The 20,364-nt window shown below is 45.2% G+C and overlaps 1 protein-coding gene across 2 annotated transcripts in view; it reads right to left on the bottom strand.

The window, feature by feature from the left end:
* CACNA1E (calcium voltage-gated channel subunit alpha1 E) overlaps positions 1–20,364 on the bottom strand; it is a 475,091-nt gene that overhangs the window by 141,394 nt on the left and 313,333 nt on the right. For both annotated transcript variants that reach the window (XM_023640670.2, XM_070267841.1), the window contains exon 9: positions 3,375–3,478. In XM_023640670.2, the coding sequence (XP_023496438.1) occupies positions 3,375–3,478 (104 nt within the window). The remainder of the gene's footprint in view (positions 1–3,374; positions 3,479–20,364) is intronic.

The following is a 20,364-nucleotide window of genomic DNA, read 5'->3' as shown; positions in this document are numbered from 1 at the left end:
TCACTATTTTGGCTGGGTATGAAACTCTATCTTGGAAATTTTCGTCCTTCAGAAAGTTTAGGAACTTCTTTATTGGTTTCTAACTTTCAGTGTCACTGAGAAGCCCAGAGCCATCCTAATTCCTGATTCTTTGTAGGTAAAATCCATTGCCTTCCCAATCACCAGAAGCTTTCGGAATATTATCTTTACTGAGATGCTCTGAAATTTCATGATGATTTACCTTGGTGCGGTCTCTTTTCAACAGCTATGCTGAGTGTTCAGTGGGCATTTTCATCATTAAGTAATTAAATTCATTTGTTCCCTTTTATCTCCATACCAACCTCCCATCTCCCTGCCATACAAACTACCATTACAATGTATTCAGTGTATACCTTTTATGTGAATGCATTTTTACAAACTATTATGTGTTCATGTGTTTTTTTAGATAGATGCTATTATTTCACCTTCTTTTTTTCACTAAACTCTATGTTTTTAAGATACTCTATGTTTTCAAGTGCACATGGTATTTGTTGCCCCTAACTGCTACATAGTTTATCATGGTATGCATCGAACAGTTTATCTGCCTACTCTCCCAGTTATGAATACTGAGGTTTTCTCCAACTCCTCACCACCAAAAAACAATGCTGGAAAGAATATCCTTGCACATGTCTCAACAGATCTTTAAATCTGGCAATGTGAGTTTACTGGTTCTGGAAACATTTTTGGCATTTTTCTTTGTTAATTTCTTCCTCTCCATTTCCCTGTTCTCTCTATGGAACTCTTATTAGTTGAATGTTGGATCAATCCTCTGATTTTCTTATTTTTGTTCTATTTTCTAGGTAATTTCATCGACTTTATATTCCAACCATTTACTATCTTTTTATTACATTTTTACATTTTTTACATTAGTGTAAATTCTACAGTCATTATTTTACATTAATTCCCAAGTGCTCTTCTTAACTGCTAAATGTTCTCTTTTTTTATAGCAATGTTATTTGTGAATAAAATTATTTCCCTTCTATGTCTGCTGATATCAATTACATGCTTTAAAGGTTATCTTCTGCTCCCTGCATTGTTCATACTTCCTCAAGTTCCTTTTCTCTATTTTTATTTTGTTTGTGTCTTTTGTGTAGGATCTTTTCTTCAAATGCTGATGATCCCTACCTGTGTGTTCATATTTAAGAGCAAGGCACAAAAGGCTTATTGAAAACTCTGTCTGCACGGTTGGGGCTTGTAGAATGGTGAGTGCAGTGGGTTGAATGGTGCCCCTCCAAAAAGTTATGTCCACATCCTAATTCCAGGAACCTGTGAATGTTACCTTATTTGGAAAAAGGGTCTCTGCAGATGTGATTAAGTTAAGGATCTTGAGATGAAGAGGTCATCCTAGATCATCCAGGTGACCCTAAATCCAAGGACAAGTGTCCTCATAAGAGAGAGGCAGAGGGAGATTCTAGACAGAAGAGAAGGAGGAACTATGACTACATGATGCAGCCACAAGCCAAGGAATGCCTGGAGCTGCCAGAGGCTAGAAGAGGAAGGAAATAAATTCTCCCCTAAGCCCTCAAAAGGAGTATGACCCCACCAGATTTTGAACCTCTAGCCTCCAGAACTGTGAAAGAATTAATTTCTCTCAGTTTTAAGCCAACTACTTTGAGGTAAATTATTGCAGCAGCCATAGAAATCTAAGATCATGTGCTTCACTGAAGGTGATGGGTGGGAACCGGTTCTCTGATCACCTTCAAATATCAGTATATGTAGGTCTTTTCTCTTAAGATGAATAGTTTCCCCGGAGAGGAATCCCATGAACCCCTTCCAGACTGCTACAATTCCGAGAGTCGTGCAGTAGAAGTGGGCTGGGAGTATGACATTCAGTTTGTGGACTTTCATTTAACTTTCCTGTTTTCACTCCAGCATATCAACGCCGCCCTCAGAGGCAGCTGATGTTACCATTCCAAGCTCCTCTGATTCAGCCTCTACAGAGAGTAAGTCTTCTAACTTTGGCTGGGATGGGAGTTGGGTGGGGCAGACACCTGTCAGCATTGTTTGGGGGTAGAGATCTAAGGTACTGAGGAGAGCAGATCTAAGTGTTCCTTACAAGGACTTTTGACCAATCCTCTTCTTCTAGTACCACCCACATTCCAACTCTCAGACACAGTGGTTGACTCTAATTCCTGAGCCTTCTAGGGCTCTCATTTTGCTTTTTTATTGGTATTCCTCGTTGTAGGCAATTAAATCTCAGTTTTCCTGCTACTAGGTCAGTCACCATTTACTCTCTGTCTTCAAAAATTTTGTTGACATCTCTCATCTATTGTCATTTTTGCTCTTGTCCTCTTTGTCACTGTCTCCTTCTTTTAAATTGATTTCCTGTGGTAGTGGAGCTATAAGGGATGACCAACTTACTTCAAGTAGCCGTGTTTAAACAGAAGCACCACCTTATAAATTTCCATTGGAAGAACTTATGCCACTCAGACAAGAAATTAAGTTCAGTTTTGCTTAGAAAAAGAAGCAAATCTACCTCTAAAATCTCCCCTTGTTTCAGCCCTCCTATTTTATACCTTTCATTTCCTAAAGTGAACGTTCCACTCTGGTTAAATTAGGTTGCATTACACTCTCCTCACTCTTCATGACAAGTCCCATTTCTTCATCTTTGCTTAAGGTGTGGTGCTCCCCTTCCTGGAATATTCACTCCCATATATTCTATTTTATCCTATTACATATTTTACATCCCAAGCAAAATCCCAACCCTTCATGAAACCATCCCTGACAACTTCAGACTATATATATTTGTCCCTTCCTCAAAACAAATGGTTTGTATTTTATATTAGTCAGTGAAAGAACTCCTGCATCCTAGCTGTTTCAAGTGTTTGCTGTCCTTTTGGCACAACATAAGTTTCTTAAGGGCAGGAACTGTGCCTTATTCTTCATGTGCTCCTTGCAATGCTTACCGTGGCACTGAACACTGAGTGCTTGCTGACTGATGTACACCAATTCAAGCCACAAGTATGATATCTGATGTCCAATACACGATAGAGTAAGAATCTTTTGAGGGTAAAGCCTGTATTTTATTCAACTTTATATCCCTAACAACCAGGACAGTGTTTGACACAGAAGGTCTCTGACTGTTGAATGAATGAAAGGAGGGATGAATAAATGAACCTCACTGGACACCGTGTTCAATGTTGTACCTGATCTAAAGATTTTTTAATTCCAAAGAATAGTAAAGACTATTAGAACGACGATTCACTACTCCATTCCCAGCATCTAGAAGAGCATTTGGAAGATAGGGGCTGCTCGGCAAACGTCTTCTAAATGAAGGTTAAATGAAGGAATCTGCCAGGAGTCAAGAGCATGAGTTCACAGTTAGAAAGAAGAGGACAGAGATACATTTGGCTTACCCGGAAAGCACTCCCAGGACTAGGTTGAGAACAAAGAAGGATCCAATGATGATGAGGGGGATGAAGTACAGCCAATTCCAGGTGGCTCCTAAGGCATCATTGGTCTGAAAGAAAGAAAAATGCTTCCTTAATACTTCATCAAAATCATCTGCCAGAAGAAGACCTCCATTCCTGCAGCTTTCCACGTAGGATGATGTGACAAGCACAGCACAATACACTTAAACACCGCCTCGCTTCACTCCTGACTTGTGAAGGACACTGCCTCAGCCTCATGTAACATCCTGAATTGGAACAGTGTAACACCCTCACTTAACAGATGAGATAGCTGAACCCAGAAAGGTCAAATACTTTTCCAAGATAATGCAAACAATCACTGGGTTTATAGTGTTTGGTGATGTGGGTTCTAAGCCCTTGCACTCTAAATTGGACAGATTCTCAAAAATACAGAGGTTGGCTATGTCCATCACTCTAGTCCATGGATGCTGGCAAAGGCCTTGACAGGGTTGCTTGGGAGAAATTAGTGTCATCCACATCCTGCTCAGCTCTTGACCCTGGGCTCTGGCTTTCTTTCCTCCATCATAGTCCAATAGTACAGAGCTAGACCAGGCCTGGCCCTAGCAAGGCTCTGGACAGAACAAGGGATAAATCTAGATTTGAAGAGTGATCCCTGGCTCTCTCTCTAATGCTAACACACAGTGAGCTGAAAAATGCACGGAAATCTACATTCTGGACTCTTGTACTACAAGTGAGATGCAAGGCCCTTGGATGGCAGGGGGTTGAGGAAGAATTATACCACATGACTTAGCCAAAGAAGCAACTCATGGCAGAATGTCTTATTAGGACCTTGAAAAAGTTTTGAAGCATTTTTGAAAAGTCCTCTCCGACACCTGAGCCTCTCAACTAAGCTTTACCTTGACTCTCCTTCCCCATGATATCTACCCCAAATCTTTCTAAATACTCCCCTTGAATTGCATTATACATATGCAGGGCTTTGAAATCCCCTCAACCCCACCTCACCCCTGAACACGCAAGCTTTAATACCTGTTTGAAACTCAACAGTTTCTGGAAAGAAAGATATTTCATTCCCAATTCACTGGAGAAACAAGGCCATCAAAGTCAAATGCTATGCTTAAAATTCACATGCTGAATTAAATTAATATCTAAACACAGAATTTCTACGGAAAAGTGTTTCTTGTCCCTGGGATTTACCTTTTTCTCCCTCTCACTATTAAACTTTGCAAACATATTTTGATTCATTCTCCCCATGCTTCCCGTGGACTTCTATGACATTCTACCTTGTTTTTCTGCCAAATTATCGTATTTTCTCTCTGCCTCCCATTCAAATACATCAGCCCAAAGAACACAGCCTCCCACTGATCATGGCAGCTATCACTGTACTAGGTTTTTCCATTAAAAATAGCTTCTAAGGCAACCTCTTTCACCAAACTTGTGTGTTTTGTCTGGCCCCTACACTGTTCAGAGAGATGATTGTAAATGAAACAGAATAAAAGTTAAAAACAAATGCCTTCTGAACCAGATGGGGCAAAGCCAGGGAGCTGCTGACTGCAGTGTGTAAGATGTAGCTCTTTAGTTCAACCAGATCTGGTCAGTTAAATGCAAGCAGGGAAGATGTGGGCCAGACCTCTGAGAAAACTGCTTCTGATTATCAGAAGGAAGGCTCAGAAGAACCAAATGCCAAGGGTCACAGGGGTTCTAACGGACATAGGAAGCTGGGTTTTCTGATGTAGTTGAGATATGGTCCTTCCTGTGAGCTGAAAAATGGATTGAATGACCTTTGTATAACTAGCTCTGTCTTTATTCATAATTACAAATGCCACATTTTGTAAAGACTAGTTAGCTCAGATGGTTCACCAGTAATGCTCCAGATTGACAAGTTTCACTCTCTCTATGGCTTAGCAAGCACCCCACTTCCCACCCCTCGCCCTTAGCATTCTTTGGCAGGAAGGACTGAGTCTGCTCCCAGCATCCAGATCAGGGTTCAGTTGCCAATAAACATTAGTTCGTGTCAGCAATGGCAATGATGAAATTGTGAGTTTTACAGTGTCTTTGGTCCCAGGAGTGACTGGGCTACAGTTTGAGGCTGGCTGGAGCAATTTCATTCGGGTGACTATTTGCCAGAGATGCTACAGAGTGAAGAACATTTCCCAAATTGTGTTCTTCTCATTGCTAGAGCTCTGGAAGATATTAAAATGTTCTGTGGAAAATGAGCTTCTGTAACCAAAGAAACTTGGGAAACACAGTAGATTACATTTTCCCCTTAGCTTGTGAGAAGACCCACAAAAAAGAAGCATTATTAATTTTTACTCCGTCACTTCAGGCAATTCCTTGATTATGAAACCTCCCTTTTCAAAGGAAATCTATTAACTAATCTGTTAATCTAAATCTATTATCAGAATATATACAGCTTGTGAAATGCAGGGACTAAAGGACTCCCCTCACTGGCCCAGAGTCTGGAACGTGCTTCTCAGTTCTTCTATAAAACATCAATGAGGAGCAGTCTCTTTATTCAGTGTTTTGTAAAAATATTTTGGTTTTGCTTTAACTAAGACAAGAACCTTAACTGTCTGCTCATTTCTGTATCTGGTTCCTAACAAACTGTTTGGCACACATAGCTGCTCGATTAATTGATAAATGACCACAGTTTGAATAAGATGATCATTATGCTTAAAATATACCAAAAAAAAAAAAAAAGAAGAAGAAGAAGAAATCATTCTGATATTCCCCTCTCACTCTGTGGAGATTTGTAAATTACTGAAAAAAAAAAAAAGTCCTTCACTACAGCATTGGGGCCAGTTGGATGAGAAAAAGAGGAGGAAGGGGAGGAGGAGAAAAAGAATCTCTGGCAGGACACCAGAAGCAGCACTATGCCCTGGGGGTTATTAAAGATGACTGACAGCTTAAAAGGTTCTTCTGGAGAAAGCAGAGTGACAGCTCCCGCGATTATTCACAAACCTTTAAATAGACCTGCCGTGCCCTCCCTACACCTTTCTCCTCTCCCTCGGGCTTCCTGGCAGTTCTTCCCCGCCTCATCCTTCCTCGCCAGGTGGCCTCACCCTCACCTCACGTGCCTGTCAATGGGTCAAGGACGCATGCAGTAGGACAAGGCGACACACCTCAGCAGGAAGCGGGCAAGCAAAGGACTTCACACTTCCCTCCTCCAAAATGACGGGGTTCCTTCTGATGCTAATTAGAGCTTCAATCTCCTTCTGATTCATCATTAGCAAAACCTTAAAATTGTCCAGTGTAGGAGAGACAACTACTAAAGCGTCTTTTGAGATTAAAAAAGAAGAAAGTAATCGACAACTCTCAAGGCAGCAAGTGCCCATCTATCATGTGAGGTGGGAGGCAGGAACACCACGCAGAACGCTGCCAGTTCAACCCCAGAGTTGTGACTGTGTTCTCTCTGGGGGTATGCAGGTGTGTCTGTGTCCCAGCAGGAGGGGGCAGAGAGGAGGGTTGCCTGTGCGAAAGGGAGAATTTCTACTTTTCCTCCTTTCTCCACCGTGCCCCTCTGCTTCTGCGACTCTCACCAGCAGCTTGTATGTAGGAGCATCACGTTTTCTTTTCTCTAGTGACTCCTCCTTCAAAGACAGGGGACAGCCATGCTAAGTATTTTGAGCAAGAACCTGGGGAAGGAGACCCATAGCTTTCCAGCCATGATGCCCTGGATTCTGGCTCCAGGAGAGCGGAAGCTTCCCTGCCCAGAAGGCTGCTGTGGAGCAGCTAAGTGTAAACGAGGTCCCTCCATGCAAAGAAGGCTACCAGCCTCTTCATTCCACCCCATTCATGGAACACCTACTCTGCGTTAGGCATTACAGAAGAGTGCTTTTCTTTAGGGTAATGTCCTCTTATTTAAGGTGCTGATTCTCCTCCCACCTGACCCAGCCAAGGCTCTCAGCTGGCAGGCTGGCTGCGCTCCATCTTTCTCACCTGCTCATTCCCTGAGCGACACACACATGCACACGTGCACATGATGGGGGTGATAACAGACAGAGAAAGCAGTCGGGGGTGGCAGCCCACCTGCACAAGGAGTGCTTAGCGGGTACCAGTCCTGAGACAGTGGGAAAGCGTTCCTTTGGGAACCTGCCTGACTGGGGGTGGTGAGCGCCCCCACTCCCTGCGTAAACAGGCACACTCGCCAATTATCACATTAATCTCAGGGGTATGGAGGGAGCTGGTGGAAAGTGGGGGTGGGAGGAGCAGGACTGGAGAGAAAGATGGGGATGGAGAAGGGAAGAGGAAAGGGGTCCCATGGTTCTCCTGGCCTGAAGCTGTTTAGGCGGCGCTAGGCCCCCATCCTTGGAAGCAGGTCTCTATCAGCATTCCACAGGGCTCTGTGGAAAATATGCTGAAGGATCTCTTGTACGTACACCCCTTTCACAGAGCAGCTCTGACAGGGAGGCTGAAATTTATCTGAGTGGGGAGGCTGAGAGAGTTGAGACCAGGAAAAAGGAGGATACTGATTCCAGAGTCCTTTCAGAAAAAAGGGTCTCTGTGGCACACCTGCTTCCCAGGCTGGAGGCAGTGCCTGCCGGCAAGCCCTGGGCTGGCCTACAGCAGGGTTTCTCAGCCAGGACACTACTGGCAGTTTAGGCTGGATAATTCTTTGTTGTAGCGGGCTGCTCTGTGTGATGCATTAGCAGGATCCTGGCTTCTACCCACTACATGCCAGGGGCACTCCCCCAGTTGTAACTACCAAAAGTGTCTCCAGAATTGCCAAATGTCCTGGACCAAAATGGCTTCCAGCTGAGAACCTCTAGCCTAGAGGAGGCTCTGTCTCAAGGAGGATCTTTGGAATTACCAACTGAGCTCCAGTGAAGGGATGGTTGGAGCAGCCACCCTAGGTGGACAAAAAGGCTAGGCCATTCATCACAGTAAAAGTGTCTGTCCAAGGCCTCTGCTGACCACCCCAGGGAAAGAACATTCAGAGAGGGCGAGAGTGGGGAAGGAAAGGGACAGAGACCAAAGACTGATCCAACCGCAAAGCACCTTCCCTAAGGGCAGCACACACGGGCTGGCCCCTACCCAGCTGACTTGCCTCTCCTTGGCCCCCACTTCTTTCCACCCCTTCATTCCTCCCTCGCCCCAAGGGACTTGGAGTCCATGTCTCAGAGCTGAATGTCGGATTTTGTTCAACAAATTTGTGGACCACATCCTACGTGACAGATACTCTCCTCGGTGCTGGGGATAAATGATAAGCAACACAGTCTGAGGTCCTGGCCCTTGTGAAACACAGTATAACGGGGAGACCCACATTAAATAGATGAGCACACAAATATTCGTACAACTGAACTGTGGTGAGTGCTGTGAAGGGACCACACAGGGTGCTGATGTGCAGGTGCTTCTCCCCCGGTCCAGGAGGACAGGAAAGGATCTGCTGAAGCTTTCAGAGAAAAGAATCAAATGAGATCTAAGAAGCTAACTTGGCTGAGACAGCAGAGGCCAGGAAGGCAGAGAAAGGTTTATTTTGGAGGTAAAAGAAAGAGGAGGAAAAGGTTAAGATTAAGAAGTGACAAGAGGTGGGAGACATAGGAGAAAAAGGAGGGTAGGGAATGCGCCATTGGAATGAGCTCCTGCCACTTTGCAACAGCAGCCCCCCAGGTCCCTGTGTGGATGTTATACCGAAGGTACATGAATCATAAGGGTATCCCTTGACAGAGTTTTTCAAAGTGTACATACCTATGCAACCAGCACCCAGACAACAACAGTGCTTCCTGCAAGACCCTTCCTAGGTGCCACCCCCCTCCCCTCCAATGTAACATTGTCCTGACTTCCATAACCATAATTGGGAAATCACATCTGAACATTTCCCTGCATCCAACACTGAGCCATCCCCATTCCCTCTTTGCTCAGGACTCCCATTCAGGATAGCTCTCTCGCACTCCTGCCTCCTACCTCCTCCCTGCCCAGCTCTCACCTGTCTGGATATGGCAGATTCTGCGCTGCCTCCAGCAGATCTCTTTTACCGGCAGGTCACACCTTTCCCAGCAGCCACGAGTGTCGGCTGCTAATGGCTCCCACCTCCACCCTTCTCAGAAGCTGGCCTCTGGCTGACAGACCCACCTCACCTGGGAGTTTATGCCTGCCCACAGGGTGGGGGCAGTAAGGATGGCCTGTAGCCAATAACTAACTGATGCAGGGGTATCAGGGGCCCAGCCCCTTTGCCTCTGGGTGGGACAACCTCTGTGGTACAGTTCACACTCTGGAGCTGCCTATGGGATCAGGCTGAGGCTAAAACTTCTGAAACTACATCTTTGTCTAGTATTTTCCCCTGACCTATCCTGCTTCCTTCATATCCCTACAAGTTTCTCCTGAGAGCAGTCCCTCAATAAATCATTTCCCCAAGAATCCCTGTCCCATAGCCAGTTTTAGGGAATCTGACTTGAGGCATTATATCCCTTTTTCATCAGGGTTTTGCCCGTGCTTACAAAGCTGGTAACACCCCTCCCCGAGTCATGCCAGTTGGATGGTGTTTCTAAGGGCAGAGCCACTGCCCTCTGACCACACCCCTATTTTAGGAAAAGGACACAATGTACAGTGTACCCTACAAGCCACTGGGCAATTAAAAGGCTATGGACCATCCAACCTGGTTTCCTGCAAACCAAGAACTCTAGCCATTGTTTTGGAAGAAGATATGAGGAGGCGTCATCCAACTCATCTGGCAGAAGAGGAAACTGAAGCCCAAACAAGCAAAGTGACCGGGAGCAGACCTGGGGCCACATTCTAGAACCACAATGGGCCAACTTCTTGAGAACCCTTGACTCTCCATATCTCATTGAGCCCCAGGTCTCTGAAAAGCAATCCTTCCCACACTATTACCACCTTCTAGGGGAGTAATCTAAAATAATAAAAATAATTAAAAATAAAGTAACAAAAAATAAACAGAAAAGCCAACGGTAGGATCTGGCAGCCAGAAAAGGAGAGCTGTCTTCCCAGCCCCCAGGCAAGAAAGAATGGTGGGGAGCAGGTGGAAAGAGCGAGGACAGAGAGCTCTGAGCAAAACACAACCACCTGCTGCCACCCAGCACGGAGGCTGAACCTGTCAGTCCTGAAGGCAGCGCATTTTATTATGTGTCAGATCCCCAAGCATATTTAAAAAACATGGTAAGTCTCCCCGCACAAACAAGCTCCAAAGGCAGCATCTGGCTTAGCCAGGAGCCCACTATAAGCGATCAAGGCTCCCCACACATGCTGGCTGTTCCAAGCCCCCTAGACTTGATGGTCAGCAGCCACTTTCTCCCGCTTGCCTGGAGCGTCAGTGACCATCACTGAGGATGCAGCAGTGCCTTTGTCCAGATGCAAAAGCACCCTGAGGAGTAACTTTCTATTGGACATTTCACCACCTATCTTCCCCTTCTCCTGCCAGTGGGAAAACAGAGCAGGACAAGTTTGGCAAAGAGGAAAGCCAGAGAAAAACAGAACACCCAGCCTCGTCCTTGATGATACCAGGGCAACAGGTCTTCAGCCAGTCGCTAGCCAGTTCTCTAGTCTATCCTATGGTCCTCAGGGGTCAATCCTTCTAGTGACCATTATTTACTGCCTTTCCATTGGTCCCCTGTCCCTTCCAAGTAGCCAATCACCATTTTCCATTCAGTCTAACTTAACTGTAACTTTCATCATCTTGTAGGCTAGAGATCTAGAAAGAATCACAGCATCTTACACAAACCCTTCATCTCACAGATGAAGAACTTAGTCAAAAGCTAAGTGATTGCTGAGAGAGATCCACTAATTCGTTACAGAAGTAGAAGTAGGATGCAGAATTTCTGACCTCTAGTCCACTCTGCACAGCCCTTCTCTTCTATACCACTCAGTTTCATGCTATACGTGGCCCTGTTGCCACTACAGACGGTTCCTGACTTAATGAGGTTCAACTTAGAATTTTTCGACTTTATGGCGGTGGGTTCCAGCATGGGAGTTCAATCTATTGTTGAATTGCATAACTCTGAGACAAGGTCAGCTGTGGGATTCATCTTACTTTAAAAGATTTACTGAAGGATGAATATGTCTACGTTGGAATGGATTGTTTCATTTTTTTTCACTTTTGAAATACACATACACACTTAAATCATCTTGTGAGACAACAGTACGTGTGTGTGTGTAAAGGTCTCTACTGCTTTAAATAAATCTTTAAAAACCTGTTGATCTTGTTCAACTTCTTATTCAATGCACTTTTGACTTATGATATTTTCAACTTACGATGGGTTTATCCAGATGTAACCCCATCATAACTCGAGGAAGATCTGTAGTTATTTTGCATGTAATTAGTCTAGCCTCATGATCTCACTTGGAAGCTACCTCAAGTTGAAGACCTTTTTGAGGATATCTCTCACTTCTGAAGGTTCAGAGCACAGAGCTCAGACCTGTGAACACTGCTATCTGATTTAATGAAGAAAAGAGAGAGGCTAGAGATGTCCTGGAAAGGTTCCTGTGGCTATACCTTCACCTGCACTTGAAGTAGGAATAGGATTTAGATCGCCCAATCATTGGAGGAAGACAATCTAAGGAGAGGGAAAGGTTGGAATGATGGGGCCACAAAGAGTTGCTGTGGCAGTAGTGAGAAAAGCAAGACAAGATGAGGAGGAGCAGGTCGTGGAGGACCCCTGAGGATGGCCTAAATCATTTGGATTTGCTCACTTCCTATGAACTCCTCCTTCCTTCTTCCCTCTCCTATTCCCTCCCCGTCTGCCAAACCATGAGTTCTCTCATCCTGGAAAACACTGCTCAGTCTCTATAAGGCTTCCCCTGAGCACATCATTCTACTATACTCCAGAATTCCTCCAGCACTTAGGCACACCCCACAGTTGCATACATATTCATTCAACACTTTTGAGTGTGCACTCTGTATAAAATGACTGAGAAAAGAGTCCTTAAGGGCCTTGGTATCCATAAGAAGGCCAAGTCATGAGTATAAATACCTATAATAGAAACCAGACCATTAAGTGTTACACTTGGGTTTTTGTTTGTATTTATTTACAGACCTTCTTTATATGTATTCTGTCTCTTTCACATATTGGTCCTCTCTTCCCATAAGGATTGAATGTTTCTCAAAGACAGAACTGTATCTTCTATTTCTCTGTTCACTACTAATGCCTAGAATATTATTCTACAAACAAGAGATTCTCAATAATGTTGCTGACTAATAGGGGATTATAACACCACTAGCATTCTTCTGTTTCACAGGCCTAGATGAGTTTCCATTTCTAGAATATAAATATATCACCTGTAAAATGGCATCTCTGTTGACATACAGCAAGTACCCTTAGCTAACTCAAACATTCAGCACAGCACATAAGAGCAGACACTCAAGAAAAAAGCTTCAGATAATCATTTTTCTTGGCTTTCATTCTTCCCTCCACAAGGGCTTCTGAACAGGTGAATTAATTTATCATTGAACGTCCCTGTTTTAATTAATGATTGTATGTCAAACACTATTTAAGGCTGGTAAGCTCAGTTGGTTCCCTGAAGTCCCAGGTCAGTTAGTTTCATTTATTTTGTGGCCATAGGAAGCACTCTAACGCCTTAGTAAGAATGGCTTGAAAGCAAGAAACCATGGCTTTTAAGTCTTTGTATCTTCAGAATCCAAGACAGACCCCTGGAAAACAGGCCCAAAAAACCTTCACTGGTGTTGATGACAGTGATAATGAAATGCCCAGTCCTATGCGCCTATCAATCATCTGAAGGCCTGAGAGTACATGGGTGAGGCTCTCCACTCTGGTCCTGCTGGATCAGAGTTTCTCAAAGCACACCGGGCTACAAGTGTGCCCAATTATCACTCCACTCATGTCTCACAGCCGCTGGCAAAGCCTGGCACAGCCAGAGTCCCCAGGCTGGTCACCTCCACTTGTGAGCAGCCTCGTCCATTTACCCCAGTGTCTTACAAATGTTATTTTCTCTGTGTGCCATGATGTGAAAAAGAACGGAAATCACTGTGCCAGACGACCATCTGTCAGGGACATCGAGGAGGGAATTCCTCACTTGAGTAGGTGCCTACATCAGACTACAGTTGTGAGGTGCCCACTCAGACCCATATTCCTCACTCTGCTTCTCCTCTGTCTCATGGACTAGAATCTCGGGTTCTGATTCTACACTCCCCCGAACCTTCTCTTCTCATCTCTTGATTTCCACTGTCTTGCTCATTATGATGTTAGAAATTCATCTTAGTTCTTCCTCTTTCCTCTAAGATACACAAAATTCATTCCACTGTGCATTCCCATTGTTTTATGGGTATAATAAGGTCGAAACACAATACAGATAGTAAAATAATAAATGTTCACTGTTTCCCCAATCTGGGAACCATTGGAAAGAATCCCCTTTTGCTTTCACCATTCTCTGCACAACTTTCTTTGCTGTTGTTAGGGTGGAATGTACTAAGATCAATGACGATGACTAACACAAGAGTGCATATAAGCTGTTGGATGGCAGCTCCAACATGGATGCAGTCAGACCTTTTCCTGGCAGTACTAAAAGGATCTGATTACAACATCTTTATCTAAACATTTTCCTGTGACTTATATCCTAAAGCTTCAGTGTAACTGAGGAGAGAAAAATAATCATGGCTTTCACTTGTTAAGCATCTACTCTATGCTGAACACCAAGCTAGGTGCATGACATACATTAACTCTACTCTTCACAACCACGTGCGAGAGAGGTGCAATTCTAAGTTTACATGTTAAAAACAAACAAAACAACAACATAATCCAGGCTCAGAAAGGCTAGGGGATTTGCCCAAGGCCCCACAGTCAGTATATTGTAGAAACCAAGTTGAAACCCATGTTTGTCAAGACACTACATTGTATTACTTCTTATGTGTCAGGTGGGGGTAGGGGAGCAGATAGATAGAAATAACGGTGTTGTTTAACTTGGAACATATTAGAGAACAGAGCTATGGAGGCAGGCATTTACAACAGCAATGCCAGCAGGAGAAGCAGTTTCTGACCAGGCGCATATTGTAATCCTATCCAAATGGTATATTGTTTCAACTCCTTTGATGTCTATACCTTAACTCAGTGGTTTCTTCTCTGCCCTGGATGTCTGATAAGGTTGGAAGCCTGCCACAGCAGGTTCTCTGGCCAGCAGTGCAACAGCCACTCTGTCGCTAGGGAGATCTTATAGAATGGGACAAGGGATCCCCAGCCACAGTTGGTTTCAGTCTTTAGAGAGGGAGAAGGTTGTCATTTCTAATCAACATATCTCACCCTGTCTCTACCCAGCTTAAAACCCTCCAACGGCTGCCCTTGCCAAATCCCCTACCGAGACTGACCCCAGCTGAACCTCTCTACTCGTCTCACAGCCCCTGCCTCCCTGCATACCAAGTGACACCGCCACACCCCGCGTCTTGCAATGCCCTCGTATGCCATGTTCTTTCCTATCTCTGTGCTTTTGCTTGTGTTGTCCCCACTACCTAGAATATCTTTTCCACCTGTCCAACTGGAAAGCCTCGATGCATACCCTGATTAAATGTTACCTTCACCAGGTAAAGTTCCCAGAGTCAGTCACTCTTCATCACTCCCTGCCCTGGATGCTACCATACTACTGAACTCTGTATAGAATCATTGCTTGCCTGTATGTCATTTTCCAAAGATTTGACAGCCCTCAAGAACAAGGAGTAGGTCTTATTTGTCTATGTATCTGTCCAGAACCCAAATCAGCTGTCAGTAGGTGCTCAGCAAGTGTTTGTTGAATGAATAAATAAATAAGTAAGTTCATAGGCTGAATGTATGGCTCTGATTAAATCTAAGACAAGCAGAAGGGAGGAAAGAAAGAAAAGGTGATGAGAAAGGATTTCTGAAAGCGTTAATTAAATGCCTAGAGGTTTTTTTCATCACTAAGAGGGAAAGTGAGAGGATAATTAGAGGGGGTTTATCAGGGATTATCACGTAATAAGCCCTTCCCAGGTGTATCCTGCTGAGAAGGACCTCATCCTCCAATCTTCTCCGGAAGAAGAAAGGCTCTGTCACTCTTCTCTCTGAGGAGCTCAGGAAAGGAGTAAAACAAAACCAAGAGATTCTGCCCTCTCATCCAGCTACAGTTTCCGCTGTAAAGCTGGGTCCAAGGGAGGCAGAAAATACAGACTTGACTCAACATGAATGTAGACCGTGGTTCCAAGGGGGGCCCAAACAAAGATTAGGGGAATACTCCCCTATGTCGGAATAAGAACGGAGAACCACATCTCTCAGGGATGGAAACAGTAACTAGAGGGGAGAGTGCAGCCCCTCTGAGGAAGCAGCAGAAAACACAGCCTCTTTGCCCGGTGGGCACTGCTGGCAGCACCAGCCACATGGCATTTGGGCAGGAAGCGGATGGGAGAGAAAGCATCTCTCAAGGAAGGTGAACTGGCTGGTCCTCTCAATGGCCAGGCTGGGCAAGGCTAAGCTTGAAACTCTCTAGATCCCAGCCTGAGGGCTCTGCCCTCTTACGCTTCAAGGGGTAGAGATATTCCCTCTGCTGGGAACGCTTTTAAGCCTCAATTCTGACAATCCTCCCTCATCCTCTCAAAAAAAAAAAATGCACTGTCCAAATCCTGGCCACGCTTCAAGGCCCTTCTTCTACCCCATCTGGAAGAACTGATCCCCTGACAGCCCAGCTAGGGCTGCCTCCTCTGACTGGCGCCCCAGGGGCTTTTCAGCCTTGTTCTGAGATCCTCTGATACCCAGCCCCAAACCTTTCTCTTGCCTAAATCCTGGTGATTTATTTAGTCTGCAGAGCACAAATTTCCCTAGGCCAATTCTCTGATATTCAGCATGAGGTCACAAAATATTGATAATAAGAGTCCACATTGGTTGGAGGAATTACTATGTAGCTTTTACCTACATTAGTACATTTAATCTTCTCAAGAATCCTCTAAAAGAGATACTAGTACTATGGCCTTTTCCTCTGATGAGGAAACTGAGGCACAGAGTGGTTGAGTAACCTGCCTAAGGCTGCACAGATAGTAAGTGATAGGGCCAGGACTCAGCCAGCCAGCAGTCTGACCCCAGGATTCAATCAATATACTCTATACTTGGTAAAGTAACTGAAACATAACAAATGCCCCACAAACATTAAATGTTATTATTATTATTTTAATGCATTAAGCTCAGTTTTCTTTATTCAACCCTTGAAAAGGGGGACGAATAAAAGAATGAATGAATCACTATTATTTATATTCCTCTCATCTAAATATTTTACTTGCTTTGTGCAAGGAGACTGCTGGCTATTTCTAAACCTCTTATTTTATTATTTGCAGGTTACTATAATATTTGTCACACCATATAATAATTATTTCCATGTCTGTCCCCTGTACAAAGCTGTGAACTCTTGCAGGACAGGGTTTTGTGTTTCTCTGCACAGGGAGTACCTGCCCCAGTATTCAGAATAGGCGCTCAACAAAAATCTGCTGTAGGAATGGATGAATGAGCTGATCAAGTCATTTAGAAGCAGAATGTAAAGGAATACGCCAGCCATCACTAGTTCAACTTGGGCAAACATAGTCTAGAGCAGTGGTTCTCAAAGGGCCCCAGCCCTGCAGCATCAGCATCGTTTGGGGCCTTTTGGGAAAGCATGTTCTTGGATCCCAATGGAGACCTTCAGACCAGAACTCCAGGGATGAAGGTCAGCGCTCAGCAAGCTGTGTTTTAATGAGCCTTTCAGGTGAAACCTGCTAAAGTGTGAGCTTCTGGTAAAAAAAAAAAAAAAAGTCTGCCACGGGTAGCTTCAGTTGCTATGCTGAGGAGAGAGATGGAGAGAGAGGAGAAGGGGCGTGGGTAAGACAGAGAGATGGAGTCACCTGGAAATCTCCTGGGAATGAAATGGGTTCGTGATCTCAGCTGGGTACTGACCTAGCAACAGGTACAGCCTCCCCCGCAACCCCAGCTCTGGGATGACCAGGCATTAGACACACCCACGCTGAGGCCTGAGCCCCGCAGAAGGATTTAAGCTTCAGTGAGTTGGAAAAACACAGTGCGAGAAAAGCTTAAGGGAGAAGCTCCCCACAGGGGTTCTGGCCCCGAGCTGGACTCCTGGAAAGGCCGCACCTTCCTAAGGACAGAAGGGAGTTATCGGTCTGATAGGCAGTGAAGACACAACGTGGAGGCACCTGGGTTTGTTTCTCTGCACCCAGTTCACACTGTAACACAGCCTGGCTAGGATGGCTCGGCTGCCCTGTGGGACCTACTGTGAGAAAGGATGAGCGGCTTAAAAGGAAAGAGAGAGAGCCTGCAGAGCTGCAGGCTTGGAAGCAGAGGAGGGCACAATGAAGCAGGGCTCAGAGACCTGGGAAGGACAGTCCAGAAGCCTGGGGAGGAGACCACATGGGCAAGGAAAACAGGGGCAGAACCCACGCACAGATTCAAGGCCAGAGGCTCTGCTGGGAGAACAGAGGGATAATGAGGAGCAGAAGGCTCACAAGATGGTCACAGCCCTTTGCTGGGAATGGCTGGAGCTTCCAGGGCACCCACAAGGCAAACACATCAATTGGCTTCCCTAATAAAGGCAGGGTCGGGGTCTGCAGGAGGAGGACACTGAGACAGGCAAACACACAATGCTCCAGACGTTCGGTGGAAATAACTTAGTGAAAGCGAGTTTACAGCCAATTAGACGTCAAAAGTAAGATATAATTGCTGTTGCTATGTTTGTTTCCAAGAAGAACTGTGTTATGATTAGACTAACAGGCTAGTGGTAGAATCCTGAGCAAACTGCATGGAAGACTTAGTCTTGCCTTCTCTCTGTGTGAGAGAAAAAGCAAAGGAGGAAAAGCCAAATCACTGAGCCACCACTATGTTCAAGGTATCTACCCTCAAACTCCTTGTGCAGGCTTGAACGCTTTTTTGGGGGGTGGGGGTGGGAGTAGGGGAGAATGTGCTGAGAGATTTCTCATATCTGGTTTCTTTAATCCTCATAATGACCCAATGAAGTCATCATTCTTACTTCATTTTATGGATGAGGAAACTCAGAGAAGCAGCATGCAAGCAGTGAAACAAAGAGCTAAGATTTGAACCCACGTGTGCCTGACTTCAAAGAACACGCTCCTTTACCCACAACAAAGGACACGATTGTGTCCACAGTATGGAGGGGGAGAGACTGGTGGTCCATAAAGGGCTGTGATGCCTATTCCAGCCAGAACTGGGTGTCTCGCACTGGTCAGGTGATGTCTGTGAGACACTATAGTATAATTATGAAAACACCAGCCCACCTCTTTTTGTTGTGTGACAGTGGGAAAATAATTTAAACTCTCAGAGGCCTCAGTTTCCCAATTTGTATAATGGGGATGATAATCCCTATCACGGACTAGTGTTGTGAAGATTGAGAAATACAGTCTGATGGTTAACACCCCCCAACCCCCCTACCCGCCACGATGTATTAGCTATGCAATTGTAGGTAAGTTACTTAGATTTTCTGCCCCTCAGCTGCCTCATCTCTAAAACGTATGCATTAGAAACAATACAGCTACAACACTCAACTCAAGGTATGGCAGGCAGAAAGCACTTGACAAGTGGACACTACATGCTCTAGCCAGGTCCCCTCCTCAGAGAGGACACTCCCATCCCCCTGCTGCTGGAAACATCTGCCTCTAACAGCTCACAGCCACCCCTCCCGGAAATTGCCCTTGCAGCTCTGAAGGGGAATCCAGCTCCCCTGGTGTGGGTCAGCCTCCCCTCTGTCCAGTGTTGCCTCCTCACTCCCTCAGGTGTGTCTCCCCAAAGCACACCCCAGTAAACACTCTGCATGCAATTCTCCAGTACAGAGTTGACTTCCGGGGACCCCACGGTAAGACAGTATCTATGTCTCAGAGAATGCTCAATAAAGGGTAATTGATAACAGCAAACATGATAGTCTTCACACTCAAAGACCATGATATGGTAGATGGCACTCCTGGAAGCTTTACAAGATTGTCGGCTGGACTGCACATTCTTTGAGGAGAGGCACTGTGGCCTGAATGTCTCTATGTTTCCTCCAAGCACTCTGAAGACAGCAGATCCTTAGAAACATACTGGACTTGTACAGGCCATATTTCTATTCAGCCCAGAATCAAACCAACCAGCACGGGTCCAGGGGGTACGAATTTCATCTCTACGATGTTGACGCACATGGCTCATAACCGGGGCACACGGAGTCTCAGCAGTGAGGAATTTTATAAATGAAATCCCTCTGACAGAGTAACTGTGGAAAAATGGGCCCCACAAATCAAACCAGGGAAGTAGGTTATACGGGCTATTATTATTAGTTCTTTAAAAATTAAATATTAAACAAAGCTCACACCTGTAAAGATAGGTGTTGCTGACCTGATCCTCCAGCATGCCTGTGAGAGAGGCATAAGCTTCTTTAGGGATAGCCAATCCTGACAGAATTCTCCTTCCACCTCACCTCCTACCAAGGTGACACAGAAAGCCAGTGACAGCACCTGGAACAGAAGCTAGCTCCCTTATTCCCAAACCTGCATTCTTGGGTTATGCTCTACCCTCTATAACTGGCTCCTCTGGAAATGTAGGTATAAAAGAAAAGGGAAAATGCACCAATGTTGCTTTTTCAGTGCCATGAAACAGGTTAGCTTACCCTTGTTGATGTCCCTCAGTGATACCCCTGTGTTGACTACAGGGTGGAGACGGGCTGAGAGAATGTGTAGCTGCCACTATTGCCTCAGCTCATTCAGTTCAAGGTGACTCTGGTTCAGTCTACAGTCCTTGGGGCTACACTGGGATGAACTCTTCCCTCAGACTCCCACACAGACGTGCTGCTATTTTACACCCATCTCCTCAGTTTCGTGCACAGACTCTGAAATCCCCCGAATTCTGAGCTCTAGTGGGGTCTTGAGATCCACTGAGCAGTATTGCTATCATCACATGAAACCTGAGCTGCTCTCCCTGGGCTTGTGGAGCCAGACAAGGGGCCCTAGGAAAGGCCATATGGATCAGGGGTCTCCCCCAGGGACCCAGCCAGAGCCACCAACCAGAAAAAGCGGTCAAATCGAGGGTTCCTCTACTCTCTCCTTTCA

Source organism: Equus caballus, chromosome 5 (assembly GCF_041296265.1).
Source record: "Equus caballus isolate H_3958 breed thoroughbred chromosome 5, TB-T2T, whole genome shotgun sequence".
NCBI lineage: Eukaryota > Metazoa > Chordata > Mammalia > Perissodactyla > Equidae > Equus > Equus caballus.
This window is presented reverse-complemented; position numbering and strand designations above follow the sequence as displayed.